This window comes from Magnolia sinica, chromosome 4, assembly GCF_029962835.1.
Source record: "Magnolia sinica isolate HGM2019 chromosome 4, MsV1, whole genome shotgun sequence".
Classification (NCBI taxonomy): domain Eukaryota; kingdom Viridiplantae; phylum Streptophyta; class Magnoliopsida; order Magnoliales; family Magnoliaceae; genus Magnolia; species Magnolia sinica.
Window position 1 is genome coordinate 107,630,888 of NC_080576.1, and position 19,440 is coordinate 107,650,327.

The 19,440-nt window shown below is 40.2% G+C and overlaps 1 protein-coding gene across 1 annotated transcript; it reads left to right on the forward strand.

The window, feature by feature from the left end:
* Positions 1-4,104: 4,104 nt before the first annotated feature.
* On the forward strand, positions 4,105-15,484 carry LOC131243705 (very-long-chain enoyl-CoA reductase). Its single transcript, XM_058243218.1, has 4 exons — positions 4,105-4,429; positions 5,284-5,323; positions 13,708-14,462; positions 15,180-15,484. Exons 1-4 carry the CDS (start codon positions 4,361-4,363, stop codon positions 15,246-15,248), a joined length of 933 nt encoding a protein of 310 aa, XP_058099201.1. The 5' UTR covers positions 4,105-4,360; the 3' UTR covers positions 15,249-15,484.
* Positions 15,485-19,440: the final 3,956 nt, after the last annotated feature.

Below are 19,440 nucleotides of genomic sequence, written 5' to 3' on the forward strand. Positions count from 1 at the left end.
AATTATGGGGCTACACCTGACGTTCAAGTGATCGGGCGGATTTGTTGGCTTCCTACGGTTGATTAATCGGACTTGTGCGGTTCTTTACTGATACCACCCCTATATAAACTAACATTGAGTGTTAATGGCCATTAAGTGATATTATAAGTTAATTAATTAAAAAAAATTAAGAATTTTTGAAAATAAAAAACAGTGAAAATCCAGGATATTATAGTGACATTCTAGTTATATACTTGTATAGGTGACCAATACTCAATGTAAATTTGATTTGTTGATTACAATTTTATAGTCTATCAAATGGGATTTTGCTTAATCCAACATTTTTTCATTATAAAGAATTTTATTCCAAATATGGGGATTGGATGGCCCAAATACCAGTCTTTCTAGACATGCAACCATTGTACAATAATGGTATTAATCCTATTCAATTCAATTTCATACCATTTAATCCCGCGGACCAATCAGGGCCATGAGAGCTACTTGGGTCCATGGAATTGAAATACTTGAATTTAAGATATATTTAGTAATTTGGATTTACAAATTTTTGATTTTTAGAAATTGGTGTTGAGAGTCAAATTAAAAAAATTTAGATGAGATTAACACCATTATTGCACAATGATTGCATGTTTGGAAATACTATAGTATTTTAACTATTCATTCTTCATTTTTTGATAAAATTTTTGCTATGGAAAAAACACTTGATTAAGCAAAATCCCATTTAGTGGACCATAAAATTTTTATCAACCAACCAAATTCATAAGAAATGTCAGTCACTTGCACACATATATAATGATAATTTCACATGTAAATGGCGTATATGAATGGACAACATGGATAAAATATATATTAATGTGGAGCCCACATGTGTAGTAGATTTCAAAATTCACAAAAATCTCTGATGGGACTAAATGCAATTCTATCCCACCCAATCCCAACCCCTTCCATCATTCTCGAATTTCAGATGAAATTTACACAGTATCAACTGCAATTCCATCCCACGTAATCTTATCTTATACCAATTGAAATTTGTAAGAAACTAAATACCCCAACTTTTACATATCCCATATTCAAATCCCCAACTTCCAAAAAATCCCAGATTTTGGTAGTGTCCCAATGACCTCTGAAACTTTTCCTCATCATCCAACCCCAGTTGTCTTATCAAAGTAGATCCATGGCTCATTAAAGTTCAGCTTAGCGAATCTAGTCCGTATTGAGTACGACTCATGCTTAAGGGGAAAATACGCTGACTTCACGACATGTTTACGTGGTGGACAACACCGAATTTGGTGAGAGGTTGGGCAATGCTCATTGATTTCGTTGTCCACAACCAACCAGAAAATATCCAACTCTTGCTTGTTGGGTTGATTAAAAGCGGGAAATTTTGGGTAGTCCGCAGGAACATTTTTCCATTGGACTTCTCTTCATAAATAGAACCGTTCATCCTACGGAACTCAACATCGATGGCCCATTTTTTGTGATTGGATGGTTCTCTAGGCCCAGTGTGGCCTTAAAACGGATGGTTGAAACAGAAACGGCTGGAATTTCACATTCTACGAACGTGTATGATTGTCCAATTAATAAAAAATTTTGTATTGTTGGGAATTTTACATGGGATGGATTGATGGATGAATAGTTCCAATCACCAGAAAATGGGCCATGTGCATTGTAATGGAGCTTAAGGAGTACAATTCCATGTGGTCCCGCGACTACTTAAACCAATCCTCTATCAAAGTCACTTAAATTATCACCTACCGTGGCAACTGTACCGCAACTTATGGTACTGGACCAACATTAACTCCAACATGACATTTTTAAGTAAATCAGTACCATTTAAGAAATAATCAGCACCAATCTTATCCAAAATTAGACTGATCCGTTCACTTGGTGGGCCATACCTGTATGTTAAGTCAGATAATCGGTTTTATATTGAATATCATGGTGTGGTCCAAATGATAATAAAGATGTTATGATTTTTCTAAAGTGTGATATTTATGGTAGGGAATATATTTTCAACAGTATAGAGTTCCTGTATGAGTGGTATGTTAGCGGGAAATATGGTACCGTACCACAGTTTCTGGTAGCTTACTGTGTAGGTGTTCGGTTAGTCCAGAGATCTATCGATAAAAATCAATGTTCGTTAAACGACCGTCCGCTGTTTTTTTATTTTTCCTGCATCGATAACCGTGCCGTCCGCTGCAGATGGACCATAACCCAAATCACACTGATCAGACGATCATAGCCATTTAATTCTGCCCATTCATTTGGACGTATGATCTTCTCTGCTTTACCATCTAGGTGGGTCACACGTGTACATCTAATGTAGATCTGTTTTCAACTTTTCATATCCATGTCTTATCTTTGGTTAATCACAGCCGCATGATTAAGGGTGGCAATTGGCCGCCCTGCGCCCCTGGCGGCTTGGGCCCCTAAACTTGACAGCTGGATTTGGGGAGCGGATTAGGTGAGACCCCTGACTGTGGGGCCCACTGTGATGTATTGACTACATCCATGTTGTCCATCCGTATTGAAATCTCATTTTAAGGTATTATCCAAAAAAATGAAGCAGTTCCAAATCCCATATGGGCCAAAGTACAGGAAGCAGGGGTGATTGACAATTAAAAACTTATTGTGGGCCACAAAAGCTTCCGATCAAGATAATATTTGTTGGGTCTCTTCATCCAAGTGTTTGTGACCTTATCAACAGGTTGGATGGCAAATAAATATCCCGGTGGAATCTATGAAGTTTTTAATGGGTCTCACCTAATCTATAATCTATTCCCCTAAGCTTGAAATCCAATCTTAGGACCTTATACAAAAAAATGGAGAATTTAAATTTTTTCATAAGCTCTTGTTAAACTTATAAGTTATGGCAAAAAAAAAAAAAGAAAAAAAGACCCACCTGGTGAAATAATCCAATGAGATTGATATATACATTACTCATCTTGGTTAGAAGAAATCCACTGCAACATTAAGCTGCATGTGGCCCACCATGATGCTTGTGTTATTTCTATTTTGTACATGTGTTTTACTATCTCATTTTAGGACACGAATTCAAAGATGAATTAAATGAAAAGCCGGAGGGGGGCACAACTCATGAAATGTTGAGGATTGAACTCCCATCATTAAAGTATTCTTAAGGCTATTTAAGTTTTGAATCCTCTATGATTATCATGATGGCCCCAATGAGGTTTTAATGATGGGCATTTTCATCCTGACCACTTCACGTGGCTCATTTGAATTTTAAATCTGTCTCATATGTTAGAACTCATGACCTAAATAGAGTAAGCAAAATGATGGATATACCACAAACATCCCTAAGCAGGCCATATTGGGCCAAAATAAATAAGCCCAACCCCAATCCTGGTTGGTCCATGCCCGAGCCCAGCCTCAGCCACAAAAGCCGAGGCCTTACTGCAGGAGTAGCTTTGACAGGAACCACGTGAGCCACGTTCGATCCACAGCGTGGGCCATGACTTGGACGGTATAGATTTAGATAAAAGGTGCCACGTGGCAAGGTAATGGGTCACCACCATTTAACAAACGGTGACGAACTGACAACAATAAGTAGTATCCATTAGGGACTTCGATTTCCTGCGAAAGCCTTCCGCACGAAGATCCTGCGCTGGGATTATAGATGGGGCCCACAGTGATGATTTTGAGAAATCCACACCGTCTATACGTTTTTCGAGATCATTTTATTATGAGCGAACAAAAATGCGATTGATCAAGATCTCAAGTGGCCCACACTATAAGAAACAGTAGAGATTCAGTGACCACCGTTTGAAACATTCGTATGGCCACAAAGTTTCATATCAGCATAATTTTTTATTTTTTTCACTTCATCCCATCGATAATGACATTATAAACGGCTTGGATGGCATATAAACATCAAGGTGGAGCTCAAGAAGGTTTCAACGGTAGTAAACCCTTTATTCAGATTTCCCTCCCGTATGGCCTCTTTGAGTTTTATATCCACATGATTTTTTTCCATCACCTAAAATGATCTGAAAAAACGGATGGACGGAGTGGATTTCTCAAAAACATCACTGTGGGGCCCCACCTAGCATCCCAGCGTACGAACTTCCTGCGAAAGAAATCCGCATCCGGTGGTAGCTCCCCTACCCCAACCGTATTCCATTACTCTCTCTCTTCAGCATTCAATCTCCGAACTGCCCGAAGTCCAACCCATTCCGACCCCACACTGAAAACCCATCAAGAATTCGATAAATGGGAGATGGGTTTTGCTCGAAAGTCGATTTCTATTTCCTGTTTCTGATCTGATTCTCTCCTCTCTCTCTCTCTCTCTGGGGAGAAAGAAAAAGCAGTTTTGGGAGTTGTGTTGTTTGTAATTTTTGTGAAGATGAAGGTGATTTTAGTTGCAAGGAGTGGGAGAGAGATTATCAAAGGAGGGTTAGAGCTCAAGGATACGGTATGATTTTTTAATTTCTTTTTTCTTTTTTGGTTTTTATTGGATTTTTTTTGGTTGTTGGGAGTTGATTATTTGAAATTCTGAATTTTGGGAGGAATTGTAGAGTCCTAATGCATCATTTATGGTGTCTTGATGTGCCCCAGTTCGTAGAACTGGGACCCATGGTTTTCTGATGCTGATTCCAGACTTATGGGTCCCACCGTGGATTGGGTCTTCCTGAAATCTCCCAGTCAGAACATCCTAGCCCTTCCATCAGTGGACTGAAAATAGTTGCTTGAGAAAGTCAATGGCTGTGTCCACACAAAAAGAAAAAGGCCAAATATTGCTGGGGCCATCAGATCAACGGTTTGGATTAATGAATAATGGCCCCAACTCATATGGACTGGGCATATGCATCATGCCCCATAAATCCTTCGTCTTTGGTGTTGAGTGTTGATTTTTAGATATTTAGATGCTGTAAAGTGTTGTGTGAACTTCTTTACTTGCACCCTTTTGGTTACTTGAATCCTGTGCAATTAGCACAATGTGTTAGATCTGGACCGTTCATCCCATTGCATTCACTTTCGATAGGCTACAGCCCGAAAATCACACCAACCAGGCACTCCTAACCATTGGCCTGACTACTCTATTCTCATTACAGTTCAGCTGACCATCCATTGGCAGATACCAAAATCCCTTCAATCATATGGTTAGGACTGTCACAACTATCCCATCATTGTGATTTTATGGGTTACATCCCATCTGAGACGGGGCCCTTCAGATGAACAATCTAGATCTGATATGGTGAAGGAAAAAGATTTTTCCTTTATTTTTATAGATTTGTTTGAAGATATTTACTGGGTCGGGTTCTGCAGGCGACTGTGAGCGATCTGCAAGAGGCGATTCATCAGCGAAGTAAGTAGTCAGTGTGGATTTGCTTTTGGACTTTTATGAAATACTGGTTGTTTTTTAAGTATGATGAATTTTCATGTTATTGCTCAATGCGATGAATGCAACACCTCATACTGATATTTTGGAATCTGGGTTTCTTAAAAGACCACCAAACTGATTACCTGAAGTAAATTTCTGATTGGATGGAGCTGATGGAAATTCATGGCTACCATTTTTTATGAATTGCCCATGTGCTCCGAATTTGAGCAAATCAAATTGGATGTTCTTCTCTTCCTAACTTCACCAAACGTTGCTTTCGATGTGGGGCTCCCATTCAGCAAGCTGAATATTTTGAATTAGTTTGCTGCTTGCACAACTTGACTTATGAAATGGATTGAAAGTTGGGAATGTGTACGTAGGAACTACTAGTTGATTATATATGTGATGCGTCCTGTCAGTCACCTGCATTCTGTCATTGTGTTTCTTTTTTGTTATGTCAGTTTAGTTCCACATTGTTATGAAGGACTTTTGCACTTGGCTGATTCCCTATATAAAGGATTCAGGGTAGGGATCGAAGAAATTATGGCAGATCATCTTCGCCAAGAAATTAGCTGATATTTGATCTTGGTCTATTTGAGATTGTTCCTTTTAACCTATAGCCAGATTGTCTCCTTCCCAACTGTGCGGGAAGCATATGGTCATGTGACAATGCAGCTAATGGATGGCTTGAATCCGGCACAAGTCTGATGGACTGGCACATGTGCAGACTAGCAGTAATAGTAAAACACAATCTCCTGACATTTTTGTGGAAAAGAGTGCTATTTTCAGACAGTGTTAGAGGATTGGGCAGAAATGAAAATTAAAAATAAAAATGAAAAAATGGCATCATCCAAACAGACCCTTATGTTCCTCTGTTGTATCGCCTGATCCCAAGAACTTGTTAGAAGACACTGTGAGAATTATTTTTAGGGATTGGGAGGAGCTTCTAATAGATTGAGGAAAAAGGGAAATGAGGAAAATTGGTGGTAAATGATAATCATCGTCATCATAACCTTGTCCCAACTATTTGGGCCGGCTTTATAATACTTGTTTATGAGAACTTGTCTTTTTAGGTCTTCCTCTCATCCTCTTTTAGATCCTTCAATCCTAGTTAGAGCTCCCTTCCTTACTAGGGCCATTATAATTTTCTTAGCACATGGCCAAACCATCTCAATTGGTTGTCCATCATTTTATCTTAAATCAGGACACAATTTGCTTTAGCCTCATTCTTAATTTCATCCAGTGTTTTGAATAGTGCTCGTAGCTACGCTACGACGCTACATAGCATTGGCAAATAGCATAAATCCCCTCTAGTGTATGCTACAAGGGTCGTAGCGTATGTAGCATCGTAGCATGCATAGCATATGTGGTGTGTGCATAGCGTACGCTACGCTTTCTTTTAAATACATGGTGATTATATTTTGTATTTTGTACTTAATACTCTCGACCTGTGGGATTTAATTTCTTTTTGTACTTGTGACTAGTGGTTTCAATTAGGCATTATTAATTAAAGTAGTTTTCTTAAAAAGTTGTTGATGTGATAATGATTTGATTTGGTTTATGTATGTGAATTGGCTTTTGATAAATGATAATTAGCAACTTGTTGAAATGCTTATACTTGAAAAAATGAATCATCTTTTAGGCATATGTGTGTGTTTCTTACTATTTATCATATTTTTCTATTTTAAAATTTAAAAATAGAAGTATTGTTTAGCTCACACTACACGCTACAAAGGGTTGAATGCTATGCAACACGCTACAACTATTTATACCACTGATTTCATCCTTCCTAGGCTTCCAACACATCCCTCGCTCTCAGTTTTGTGACATTCATCCTGAATAAACATGTAACCCATAACTTGTAGGATAAATTGATGGATCTAAAGTAGATGCAGTGTATCATTTGTTACTTTAAGAGGCCACAATTTCCTAATTGTGTCTCTTTTGCTGCATCCTATGACTGTCTAGATGTTTTGCCAGTTCATATTTTGATTTATGAAAACTGATGCAGTATGTAACTTGTAAGTCACAACAACGAAACTGCAAACTGATCTGAGTTCGCATCATCCAAGCTGATTTTTGGATGATTTTCTAATCGTTGTCTCTTTTGCTGCATAGTATGACTTAGATTGTACCTTTTGCTGCATCAAATGACTATATTTTGATGCTTTGCAAGTTTGCATTTTGATTTATGAAAACTGATATGTAACTTGCAAATTAAAACTAAGAAACTGTAAACTGATCCGGGTTTGGACATCCAATCTGATTTTTTATTTGACGATAAGAACCAATATTGTTTTGTAATGGGTGATGCCTAGCATTTTTAGTCTAGATTGTGATGCAATCCAGAAGCATATTCATATGGTGACCATTGAGGAACCTACGATCCAGCCATTCTGAGCCTTTGTCTGATGATGGATCATGAATAGAAAACTCTTTATTCATTTCAGGAGTAAGGTGGAGTCCCTTGTTGCATGCCCCATGGGCCCTACATCTGGATATTCGGATGCAACAGGGTACACCAAGAAAGAGGAATGCCCAATGAGCTGCCCGATCAGCGGACCAAACATCATCCTATGCTGACCATCCATCGGCGTGCAGGGGATTCTATGCAATTTTGGCACATATCCTAAGTGGAGGAGCTAATAGTCCTTCATAGCTAATGTGCAGCTAAAACATTAGCCTTTCTCAATACATGACAAAAAAGAAATGGTCATAGCCAATGCATACAGTATTTGACAAAAACTAAATCTATAAACACCGCACCCTTACACAAATTTACTCGAGGCTTCTCTGATGACCTGCAAAGTATTTCAGTATGCCAGTCCGGAGCCTACACAATGGTTCGACCAACCTAAAATCCATCACTAGGACATCCTTCATTGCAAAGAAAATTGTGAACCCTTCTGTTGTATAATTACCAAATCGAAACCAAATTTGGGACCCACTTGATGAGATAATTTTTTGGCTTCTGCCAGCTGTTCTTGGCCATGATTTAATGTTGATGGACATATAAAGGGAGTCATGATAAACCTATTCACACCGTCAGAGTTGAAGAGGTGAATCATGACATACTCGTATTATATAAAACCAAGTAGCATGGTCTAAACATGAAATTTACCTTTCCCAAATGCCAGGCTGGTCCATTCATCAGGTGGGGCACTCTCATGTACTTTGAGTATAAGCCATTGTTTTTTATTTATTTTTTATTTTTTAAAATTTTAATTCTTCTAATCATCTATTTTCGTCAAGCAATTGTGGCTCAACTGGATAGTGGATTGACCTAGTTTATGGATAGGGCCGTGTTCATGGCCACACTCCCAGATATCACTCACGTAACTTGAGTGAGCATGTATGCCACAACTCACCTTGTCATTCCCATCATCATTATCATCTAAACCTTATCCCAATTAATCGGGGTCTGCTACATGAATCCTATTACACCATTCCACTCTATTAAGGGCCATAACTTCCATCAAATCGTAGGTTGTCAAGTCTTCGAGTCTTTTCTCACCACCTCCACCCACATTGAACATGACCAAACCATCCAAATCTACGTCGCCTCATCTCATTACCTATTGATGCTTCTTGTATGTTTCTTGGAGTGCATTCATTTCTAATTCAATCATTCCTCATCTTGCCACTCATCCATCTCAACATATCCTCACTGCGGCTAAACTCATCCTTTGAAAATGTTGCTCCTTAACTGCTCAACATTCTGTTTCATAAAGCATGACTGGTCTTTTAGGTTTAGCTATCCTATAAAATTTCCGCTTCAGTTTGATTGCAAACAACAATCGCATAAATTCTTGAGGAACATCTCCATTTCTTCCACCCAGCTTGAATTCATTTCTTCCACCTATGTTGTCAATCTCCTCACCAATCACACTAGCATTTCTCTAGATAGAAATCTTCCCATGTGAGATCTGTACTTGCTCTTGCATAGTAGCTGACTTTGATAACCTTAAAATTCGTGAGACTAAGAACCGTGCCAGTTAGGAGTTGGTACAAGTTGAAGGCTCTAAAAGGGAGAGGGGAAGGCCCTAAAGGACGTGGATGGAGTTGGTAGGAAAAGACTTGATGACCTATAGTCTAACTGAAGGTATGGCCCTTGATAGTGTGGAATGGTAGAATAGGATTCATGCAGCTGACCCCAATTAATTGGATGAGGCTTAGATGATGATGATGATTCTAGCAGTGGACAACTAGGGCTTTTCTTTCTTTCTTTCTTCCTTTCTTTCTTCTGTTGCCAATAATCTTTTAACCAGAAGCTCAAATGCTACCTATGACCCACTTCCTTAGAGCTTGCCTCTTGCCATCAGTGGCATGTGGATTATTCATAAACCATAATATTCATCCTTAGAAGACCATAATATTTTATACCTCAGTAGCTGACTTCCACAGGATAGGTAACTATAGAGTCCATTTTACAAAGAAAACAATAACCCTAGTAAGGACTAAGGATTGAATAAGAGGAGAACCAAAATAATTCTATTGACCCGCTGTTAGTTACAAATTGGCAAAACTACCTTGAAGTTTGAAAGAATACAAAGTACTTAAACAACCTTTAAATGAGTAATAGTGCACATTAATCCTTCAATAACTTTGGTGGAACACTTGTGATTACAACTTCTAATTGGTTTGGTGCTCAGCAAGATCCACTAATCATTCGTGGCTCTCTAGAACTGCTTTTGGTGGAAATGGTAATTGCAAGCATCGAACAACTACAGTTGTTAATGGTATTTTTTATCCAACTTGAGACCCGACATTTCTATCTTCTTTTACAATTGGGTTATTGATGTATGCATGCAAATTCCACACAAAACATTTGACCTCCAAAAAGTTAACCTTACCAGAGTATTGGCCAGTCCATAAAAGTTTTCTTGCCCCAAGCCCAGAACCAGTGCCATCCATAGTTCTAAAACTTGGTGGGTTGACTTGAAACTCAGTCAAGTCAACTCTAAGTCAATGGGGTTTTGAGCTGAATCTCATGGAAACTCTTAAGTGACTCAGTTGTATCTCGACAAGACTTGTTGAGTTGGCGTGACTCGACCGAATCACTCGCCCAATCACGTGGGTTTTTGTTACAAAACTAAAGAATGATTGACACAAGAATTGAAGAGGCAACCTCATTTATTAGAACAACAACATGCTACCATGGTGTTGCAATGCACAGTTTTGCCTTGTTGGGTATATTAATTGTTTTATTGGTTTCCAACAATTTTAAATGCACTAAATAATGAAAATATGATTATTAAAATATTGAGTTGAGCCAATTAAAGACTTGGTCAAGTCTTTGAGTTGACCCAACTAGTCTAGTCGAGTTTTCAAGTTCTTTAAAATTCAAAATAAATGATTCATTGTTTGATTTATTAACTCATTATAGCAGGATAAACAATCTCATTGTTTATCTCCTTCTTTTTACACCATTTTTCCATGTTAAAAGAAAATGACAAAAACAACTCCCAAATCTCAAGAATATCCATTAGAATCATGGTAAGATATTCTGAGTCCTCGATTGTGAATGGATGACCTACTTCCTGAACAGCTGAAAGGCTGAAGTTGGAAGCTCCGTACTCACCAGAGCACACTCCTCGAAATGGAGGAGTCAGTATCTTATGTTAACTCCTTAGTTGCCGGATAGTACTAATGGGTGCCGCTCTTGCATCGAATCATTTCAAATTCTCACTCCTGTTCCTGCTTCCTAACTAATTTATACTTTTTTTTTTGGTTACACACACACACACACACACACACACACACATGCTGTAGTGGGATTTCACCACCTATGGATACTCGAACCCTTGACTGGGTGTTGAAACTCCTCAGAGTCTACCATTGGAGCAAGAGTAAGGATCCAAACTAACTAACTAATTTATACTTGTTTACATTTTTGAAACAGATGCTTCCTTGCTCCTGCACCCAAATCTATTGCCGCTTTCCGTCACGCTTCATGCAACTATAGTTTAACATGACTAATAGGTTTTTCTACAAAATGAGTTAGAAAAAGATCCTCCAGCTTGAGAGTCATGGTAAGTGTGTAGCCCAGCTGGAGGGAAGACACGGGATCAAATCCCAATGGTATAATTGTGGAAAAATAATATACAAAAATATAAGCATAGGTTGAAGTAGGAAACTTTACTGCTAGGACTAGGGTATGTTTTTGTGCTCATGTTGGGAAAGCTTGATGGTGGTGTGATATTGGGCGATGCTATCCATGATGTGGTTACTTGTTCCATATGTGGACCATGATAAAACGTTGAGACTACTTGTGCTGTCAGGACCAGGAGCTATGGTCTAGTGTGAAATTGGTACCTTATTACAGTCCAGATTTATAATTGGGGCAAATGGCCCACTTTGATCGCAGTTGACCATTGTATAGGAGGGTTTCACCATAGATGGCACATGGCCCCATTTTCACCTTGATCAGGTGATCACCACCATCCAAGTGAGGACCTGCAAAATGGGCCATTTTTATCTTTCCATCATTTTACTTGCCCTAGCTGTATGGTTGTTACTATAGAATCATGGTTATTGTAGTCATAGCTTCCTATTCAACAATTTTTCCTTTTAAATCATAGGTCAGTACCTTATTATGAATTATGATGTGAATTTTTATGTGCGCCCAAGTGGGCCATCTATGATCAAAGTGGACATTGGATAGGAGGGGTTAGCCACAGACCGTTCATGCTCCCAATATCACCCTGTTGGATGATCACAGCCATCCATAGCTTTCAAAATGAACGTTAAGACCATTATGCTTCCCTCAGTTTTATGGCTGTGATTATTGCGTGATGGTTATTTTGGGTTGTGTAATCCATGTTGGATTCCCTATCCAACAGCATTTGCGACCTTAGGTGCACTAACATGGTCCCACATAGGAATTTGCATTTTAATAAAGTATGAAAGATTCATACTAAATCATAAATAAATAAATAAAAACTGTACCGGATCATAACTCTGTTTTCAGTACTCGGTTGTATTAACAACTTAAGTGAAATAAATCCAATTCAAGACATTTTCTCAGTGGGTCTTTTCATTTCTTTTTCCTGTAATTGTTAGAAGCTTCCCAAAATTTGTCTGTTCAAGATTGAGAGCATCTTTTTTAATATGTTCAGTAGTTCAGATATAATCAAATCTAGATGACATATCCACTTATACAGGAAGTATTTGTATGATGTTGCCAACCATTGTTAGTTAATTCTTTTTGGAGTCAACTGACTGTCCATCAGTGCAACTGGACCTGTTCAAAGTGATTTTAACAAGTTTCTAAGACTTTCTGTAACTGACTCGACTCAGTTTCGCTCAAGAATAAACCAAGTCACCCCTAAGACATGTACATGTTCTAGACAATTCACTGTGGGACCCATTGATTTCAGCCAAAACTGAATGATTTTGCCCTTGGGCGAGTTGCACTCGGACTCCCAAGTTTAAAACCTTGGAGTCTCCATCCATGATTCTCACTCAATTGATCATTCAGTATCAATTAGGGGTTGTTGGGCTTGAGGGAATTGGTGGATATTGCAGTGATCTCCCCCAACCATGAATTGCAGCTGGTAACCTAAAGTAAATAGTAGGGCTGTCAACAGGTACACATACAGGTCTTGCCAAGTCCTAGTCTAGTTCTTGAATACCCAGACCTAGATACGATTGGATTTGGGTACTCATTGGTTCTTTGGATCTAGGTTTTGAGCTGGGTTCAGGAAACATGAGCGTTTACATGGTTGGGCCCACCCGTTGGATGGATTACATCGCACATACATGCGCCACCTAGACACATGTATGGTTCAGAAATAAGCTCTCTTGCATGTTTGTGGCTTATGAAACCTCATTTTGTTGCTAAATTCATCGAGTACTATTAAAACTAACCTGGAGCCGACTAGACTCAACCCCCAACTTTAACCGGGTCCATCACATGGACCCAACCTGAGCATGGCTAGACCTCATTTTTAAACGGTTCCAAAAGGTGAGACCCTAATCTGACCTGATTTGTTAAGGGGTCCAAAAGATGGGACCACCAGGATCCATTAAAATTGGGTTGTGTCCATCAGGCACCTGTGAGCCCGGATGCGTACTAATTAGTTTTTTCATTCCAGTAGTTAGCTTACTTTATAGTGTACTGTAAAATGATTATCTTTCAGATGTCTGCTTTTCTGCAATATATGCATTAAGAGGGGAAAAAATTACCATTGAATACCCTCCTATCACTCCAAACCAAACAAGCCCATTTGAATTATGAAAATACAATGATAACCTTTTCTATTTTTTTGGTATCCTTTCTAGCCTATTCAGTTTTTAAATGTTTTCTCTTCTTCTTTCTTAACGACTTGTATACAAATATCTGACCTGACTGTGTTTGTATTCAACAGCTGAAAAGTACTATCCTTCAAGACAGCGCCTCACCCTCCCGCTCCAACCTGGATCCAAGGGAAAACCCGTTGTCCTCAGCCCCAAAAAGAATATCCAAGATTATGCTGATGGAAACACTAACACTCTCACCGTGGTGTTCAAGGACTTGGGCATGCAGGTTTCATACCGCACCCTTTTCTTCTGGGAGTATCTGGGCCCTTTGTTCATCTACCCCATCTTTTACTACTACCCCGTCTACAAGTACTTCGGCTATGAGGGCGACCGTGTCATACACCCAGTTCAGACATATGCCATGTACTCCTGGTGCTTCCATTACTTCAAACGCATCATGGAAACGTTCTTCGTCCATAGGTTCAGCCATGCAACTTCACCTCTCTCGAACGTTTTCCGGAACTGCGCGTATTATTGGTCTTTTGGAATGTACATTGCTTACTATGTGAACCATCCTCTCTATACTCCTGTAAGCGATCTTCAGATGAAGATCGGGTTTGGTTTCGGATTGGTTTCTCAGCTTGCAAACTTCTATTGCCATCTATTGTTGCGGAACCTTAGGAGCCCGGACGGGAACGGTGGGTATCAGATCCCACGCGGGTTTTTGTTCAATATCATTACATGCGCCAACTACACAACAGAAATCTATCAATGGGTTGGTTTCAATATCGCCACACAGACGGTTGCAGGTTATGTCTTCCTCGTGGTGGCGGCTTTCATCATGAGCAATTGGGCCCTTGCGAAGCATCGCCGATTGAAGAAGGTAAATGCCGCTTGCCTACATGCATGCATCAGGAGGAATTATATCATCTGACCTGATGATGTTCGTTTCTTTCAGTTTCAAAATTGTACAAGTGGGATCCACAGTTCATTTCTTCAAACCATTGATATGGGCCCCTTAGTGGATGGCCCATGTCCAGGGAATTTCCTTGATGGGTCAATCCTAACACTTCAGTAGATGGTTAAGAAGAGAAATACATCGAGTGGTCCATATTCAACAGTGGGCCTATCTGGAAATTTTGTGGCCATGGTCCATTCAGTGGGTCCCATCAACTGAATCATGAGGCTCACTTGTACAAACTGAAAATCCTTCTCTCGAAAGTCAAATAATTCCTCAAAAACAAAACAGTGGTCCGTTTCGCTGGGCTTGCAGCTATTCAGTTTTGAGAAATTATGAGGGTCCTAATCCTCACAAAACATATTGTTTCACTGAGGGTCAGGATTCTGTTCGCATGGGGCCATGGTTTTAAAGATCATCTGATATTGATGTGGGTCTGAAACAAAACAATTCACCTATACCGGTATCGTATGGGGCTGAAATGGGACCGAATCAACTGAGTCATACCGAATCAGTGTGAGTTGTACCAGTTTTGGTCCCCCAAGCTGCCTTTTCTCCCATAAGATCGACAAACCATGGGCCACCCCTATACGAAATCGGTGCATCAAGACAGTTCCTTACATTTACTCCTTGGGCTTGCAGTTATTTGATGGAAAAGAAGGAAGACCGAGGTATCCAAGGCGATGGGTCATCCTTCCTCCATTCCTCTGAGGAACGACTCCATGTTCCAGTCGGCCTCTCTGTATTCCAAGTAAGCGAATTTCATGGGCCGATTTCAAGATCAGTTAAATTAAATTCAAACCGCAATAGATTTTATTGGGAAAGTTCTTTTAAACACTGTTCTGTTTGTAGGTTTGTGTCGTCGCTTGTCTTGAAGCTAGATGCTGTAAGACACTAAGACTGCAAATGATGCTTATTTATTTCTAGAATTCCCATGGAACTTTTTAGGTTGCCGTGTTTGGATGTGCAGCTGGATTGAATCACGAATTGTCCAAATTGCAATTTGCATTTCTTTCATGCACGACTTATCATTTGATTATTTGTACTTGTTGGACTAGTTACTGCAATTCGATTGGATGGTACATTCAAACGGATTCTTGATGTTATTGTGGATTTTGGTTGGTTTGCAGACTTGTAATTTGTGCAAGTGGGACCCATGGATAGTGATCCAGGCCATTGAGCTGACGTGTCTCACCATGGATGGAGCATGCCCTGGACACCACGCTAATGGACGGTTAAGATTAAGAAATGCTGTGATGATCTGCATGAGATGGGGTCTTCCGTTAATGGGAAAGTTTTGGGGCATGCTTCATATCATACGCTGGGGCCAGCGAATCAATGGCTTGGATCGCCAAGCTGTTGGCCCCACTTGTACGAGCTATAGTGCCAGTGATCAAGATCAGAGTCGTTCATCTGATGCATCCCACTGCTGATGTGCCATGGCCCAAAAGCAAGGCTGATCTAGTTATCAGATGGGCCAAATGTGGATGAAGAAATGGACGGTTATAAAGGGACATTGAGGTGGAACCCAGCGAAGAACTGCCCACTCAGGCTGTGGTCCGTTGGCGAGAAAAGGATGGCTACTGCTGCGAATAGCCTCATTATGGAATATCCACGCCGTCCATTCGTTTTGGCAGCTCTTTTGAGGGCATGAACCCAAAAATGCAGCAGATCCAAATCTCAGGTGGACCACGCCATAGGAAACAGCGATGATTCGATGCCTATCATTAAAACCTTCCTGGGGGCTGCAAAAGTTTTGGATTAAGCTGATATTTGTGTGGACCCTTCATCCAGGTCTGTGTGACCTTATCAACAGGTTAGATGGCAAATAAGAAATCGGACTAAGAAATGTTCTTAACGTATTGAGTAAACTCATTTGGACCCACCTTGAATGTATGTGGTTTATCCACGCCGTCCATCCGTTTTCCTACCTCATTTAAGGGGTTGAGCCCAAAATTGAAGCACATCCAAAGCTCGAGTGGATCATACCACAGGAAACAGTGGTAATAATAATTTCCACCGTTGAAACCTTGTTAGGACCGCATGTTTACTTGTCATCCAACCTTTTCATAAGATTATACATACATGGATGAAGGGAAAACACAAATATAAGCTTGAGCCAAAACTTCTGTGGTCGCCAATAATTTTTCAACTATTGATGTTCAATTCACACTATTTCTTGTGATGTGGTCCATTTGAGCTTTGGAAATGCTTTATTTTTGGGCTCGTTCCCTAAAATTAGGGCTGAAAGTTGGGCGGGTTTAACCCGACCTGTGACCGACCCGACATTGGGTTGGGCTTGGGTGGGATGTATCGGGTTTGGTCTCGGGGTTGGGCCATACAAACACCAACCCGATAAAACTTGGGTTGGGCTCGGGTTGAAGTCTCGGGTTGCCTGACCCAATCCGAATCCTATTAATATATAAGTTCCTTATAAATTAATTATAATTGAGTGCAGAGATCATTTTTGTTGAAAGGCATGAGAAATTCTAATGTCGACTGGTTTCATTGGTCCACATCATTTTCGATGACTCAAGTTAACAAGATATGCCAGATTTCCCTCTCCCAAATAAATTGCTTAATATAAAATACGACTTTTAATGGAGTAGTTGTCCTATATTTTAGCTTGTTTGTTGAGAAAAAATAAACTTTTTATGATAAATAACTACCCTCCCCCCCCTTCCCTCTCTCTCTCTCTCTCTCTTCCAAGGCTGACAGCCACCAACCACCATCACCACCCTCTCTCTCTCCTCTCCACTCACTCCTCTTTTAAGCCCGCAGCCACCCACCACCATCACCACCCTCCTCCTCTCTCTCTTTCTCTCTCTCTATCCAAATTGGTGCTAACTCAAACTGACTCGGTACTTTTGACTGGGTCGGAATTGGTCCGGATTAGTTCAGGTCAAACTCGAATTTGGATCGGTCTAGGCATGCTGGACTCAGTAGAGGGCCCATTTTCAAAATTGGGTCGAGTCGGGTCAGCCCTAACTCGGTCAGACTTTACTCCATGCCCAGCTCTAGATACCGTGCTTGAGAATGTTTGCACAGCAACTCCTGTCTTTCAGTTTGAACAAGTAGGGCTTATGGTCACTCAAACCGTTGATACGATGGGCCCCACCGTTCGTTGCTCATGCATGAAAAAACCCCAACGCATGAGAAATCCTGGCCTTCGATAGAAAGAAAGCATAGCATCGAATGCATCAATTAAAAATATCTAATGTTCAATGGCTAGGATCTTCTAATCTGGAGGATATTTTGTGCACTGACAATCATAGCATTGTATGCATCAATTAAAAATATCTAATGTTCAATGGCTAGGATCTTCTAATCTGGAGGATATTTTGTGCACTGACAATCATAGCAGTGATGCATCAATTGAAGCCCGCTCCTCTGCATCGGAGGCTCTTTGTTTTGTTATCGTAGGTTACCGTACAACTATTTGCTTTGGACACGTGGGAACTTCCAAATATCGATCTGGACTGTTCATTCATTCTAGAAGGGTGCGGATTAGGTGCGCCAGGTACTGTAGGGCCCACCTTGATGTATGTATTCTATATTTAGGCCGTCCATCCAATTTTACAGCTCATTTTAGGGAATGATCCCAAAAATGAAGCAGATCCACATCTCAGGTGGATCACACCATAGGAAATAGTGGTGATTGACCGTTAAAAACTTCTTGTGGGCCATAACAGTTTTGGATCAAGCTGATATTTATGTGGTCCCTTCATCCAGGTGTTTATGACCTTATCAACAGGTTGGATGGTAAATAAATTTCCGGTGCCCCAGTAAGTTTGTAGTGGTGTGTATTCAACCACCACTGTTTCCTGTGGTGTGGTCCACATAAGATTTGCATCTGCTACTTTTTTTTTTTTTGGTACCATCCCCTAAAATGATCTGTCAAAACGGATGGACGGCACGGATGTAAGGCACACATCAAGGTGGGCCCCACAGTCAGGGATCCACCCACCTCGGTGGATAAGGGGGTCTACCGAAGCCGCGCGCATTCTATAATGAACATGTCAGATAACGGTGGAAGAATCACACAAAACAAATGGTCCAAAATATCCAATCAATATCACGCAGGGATAGACGGTCATGATTGATCAGCGAAAATAGGTCCCATCATCAACGTGAATCATCCATTTAAGTGAGAACTCCCCTGGATTGCGGATGGCTCTCAAGAATCACTTTGGCAACAAGATGCTGGCCATTCGATCAATGGCTTGTGAAATGGACGGTTAAAAAACAATAAGACATTCAAAAGGACAGGATCATTCAATTGGATAGATTTTAAGTAATATTCTTTTAATAATAGAGTGATCCAGGCCGTTCATCTAGATCTCACCACCCAGAGAAAATGGTCCAGAGAAGGTATGACATATCTGATCAGTGACACTTCTGGGATGTGGTTCATATATGGTGGGACCCTCTAGATGATCACGTGATGGGGCAGATTGGACAGCTACCACATTAGCATTTTATTCATTTAATTTCACATGCTTACTTTAAAGTTGTTAAGCTTTACGTAGTCTGTAATGCCTGTGAATTAACAGTTCCCAAGGGACCATGATTTACCCCATCCATACTCTTGCAGGCAGTCTCTGCAACATGGCATACACGATCCCCAAATCTAACCGTCCAATTATGGGCCCCACATGGGACACAGTCCTAAAATCAGACTGATTCAACCATCTTAACCTACAGTGCGGACATTTGTTTGTTGAATTTGGATACTTCTCTATTTTTATTTAAACCGTCCATTTAAAAGGGCTGAAAAATGGATACTTAGAACGTCAGTTCGGGAGAGCTAAGGGACACTGCTTCATCCAGGAACATGAGGCATGATTTGAATGGTTTGGATATGATTACGTGTATGCCACGTGTACAGAGTTTCTATGCAATG

What these genes read in the sequence shown, in the direction of transcription:
- LOC131243705 (XM_058243218.1), top strand. Translation starts at nt 4,361, where the DNA reads ATGAAGGTGATTTTAGTTGCAAGGAGTGGGAGAGAGATTATCAAAGGA. An exon ending in AGAGGCGATTCATCAGCGAA is followed by an intron (nt 5,324 to 13,707) that starts GTAAGTAGTCAG and finishes TGTATTCAACAG; the next exon opens with CTGAAAAGTACTATCCTTCA. An exon ending in AGCATCGCCGATTGAAGAAG is followed by an intron (nt 14,463 to 15,179) that starts GTAAATGCCGCT and finishes TTGGGCTTGCAG; the next exon opens with TTATTTGATGGAAAAGAAGG.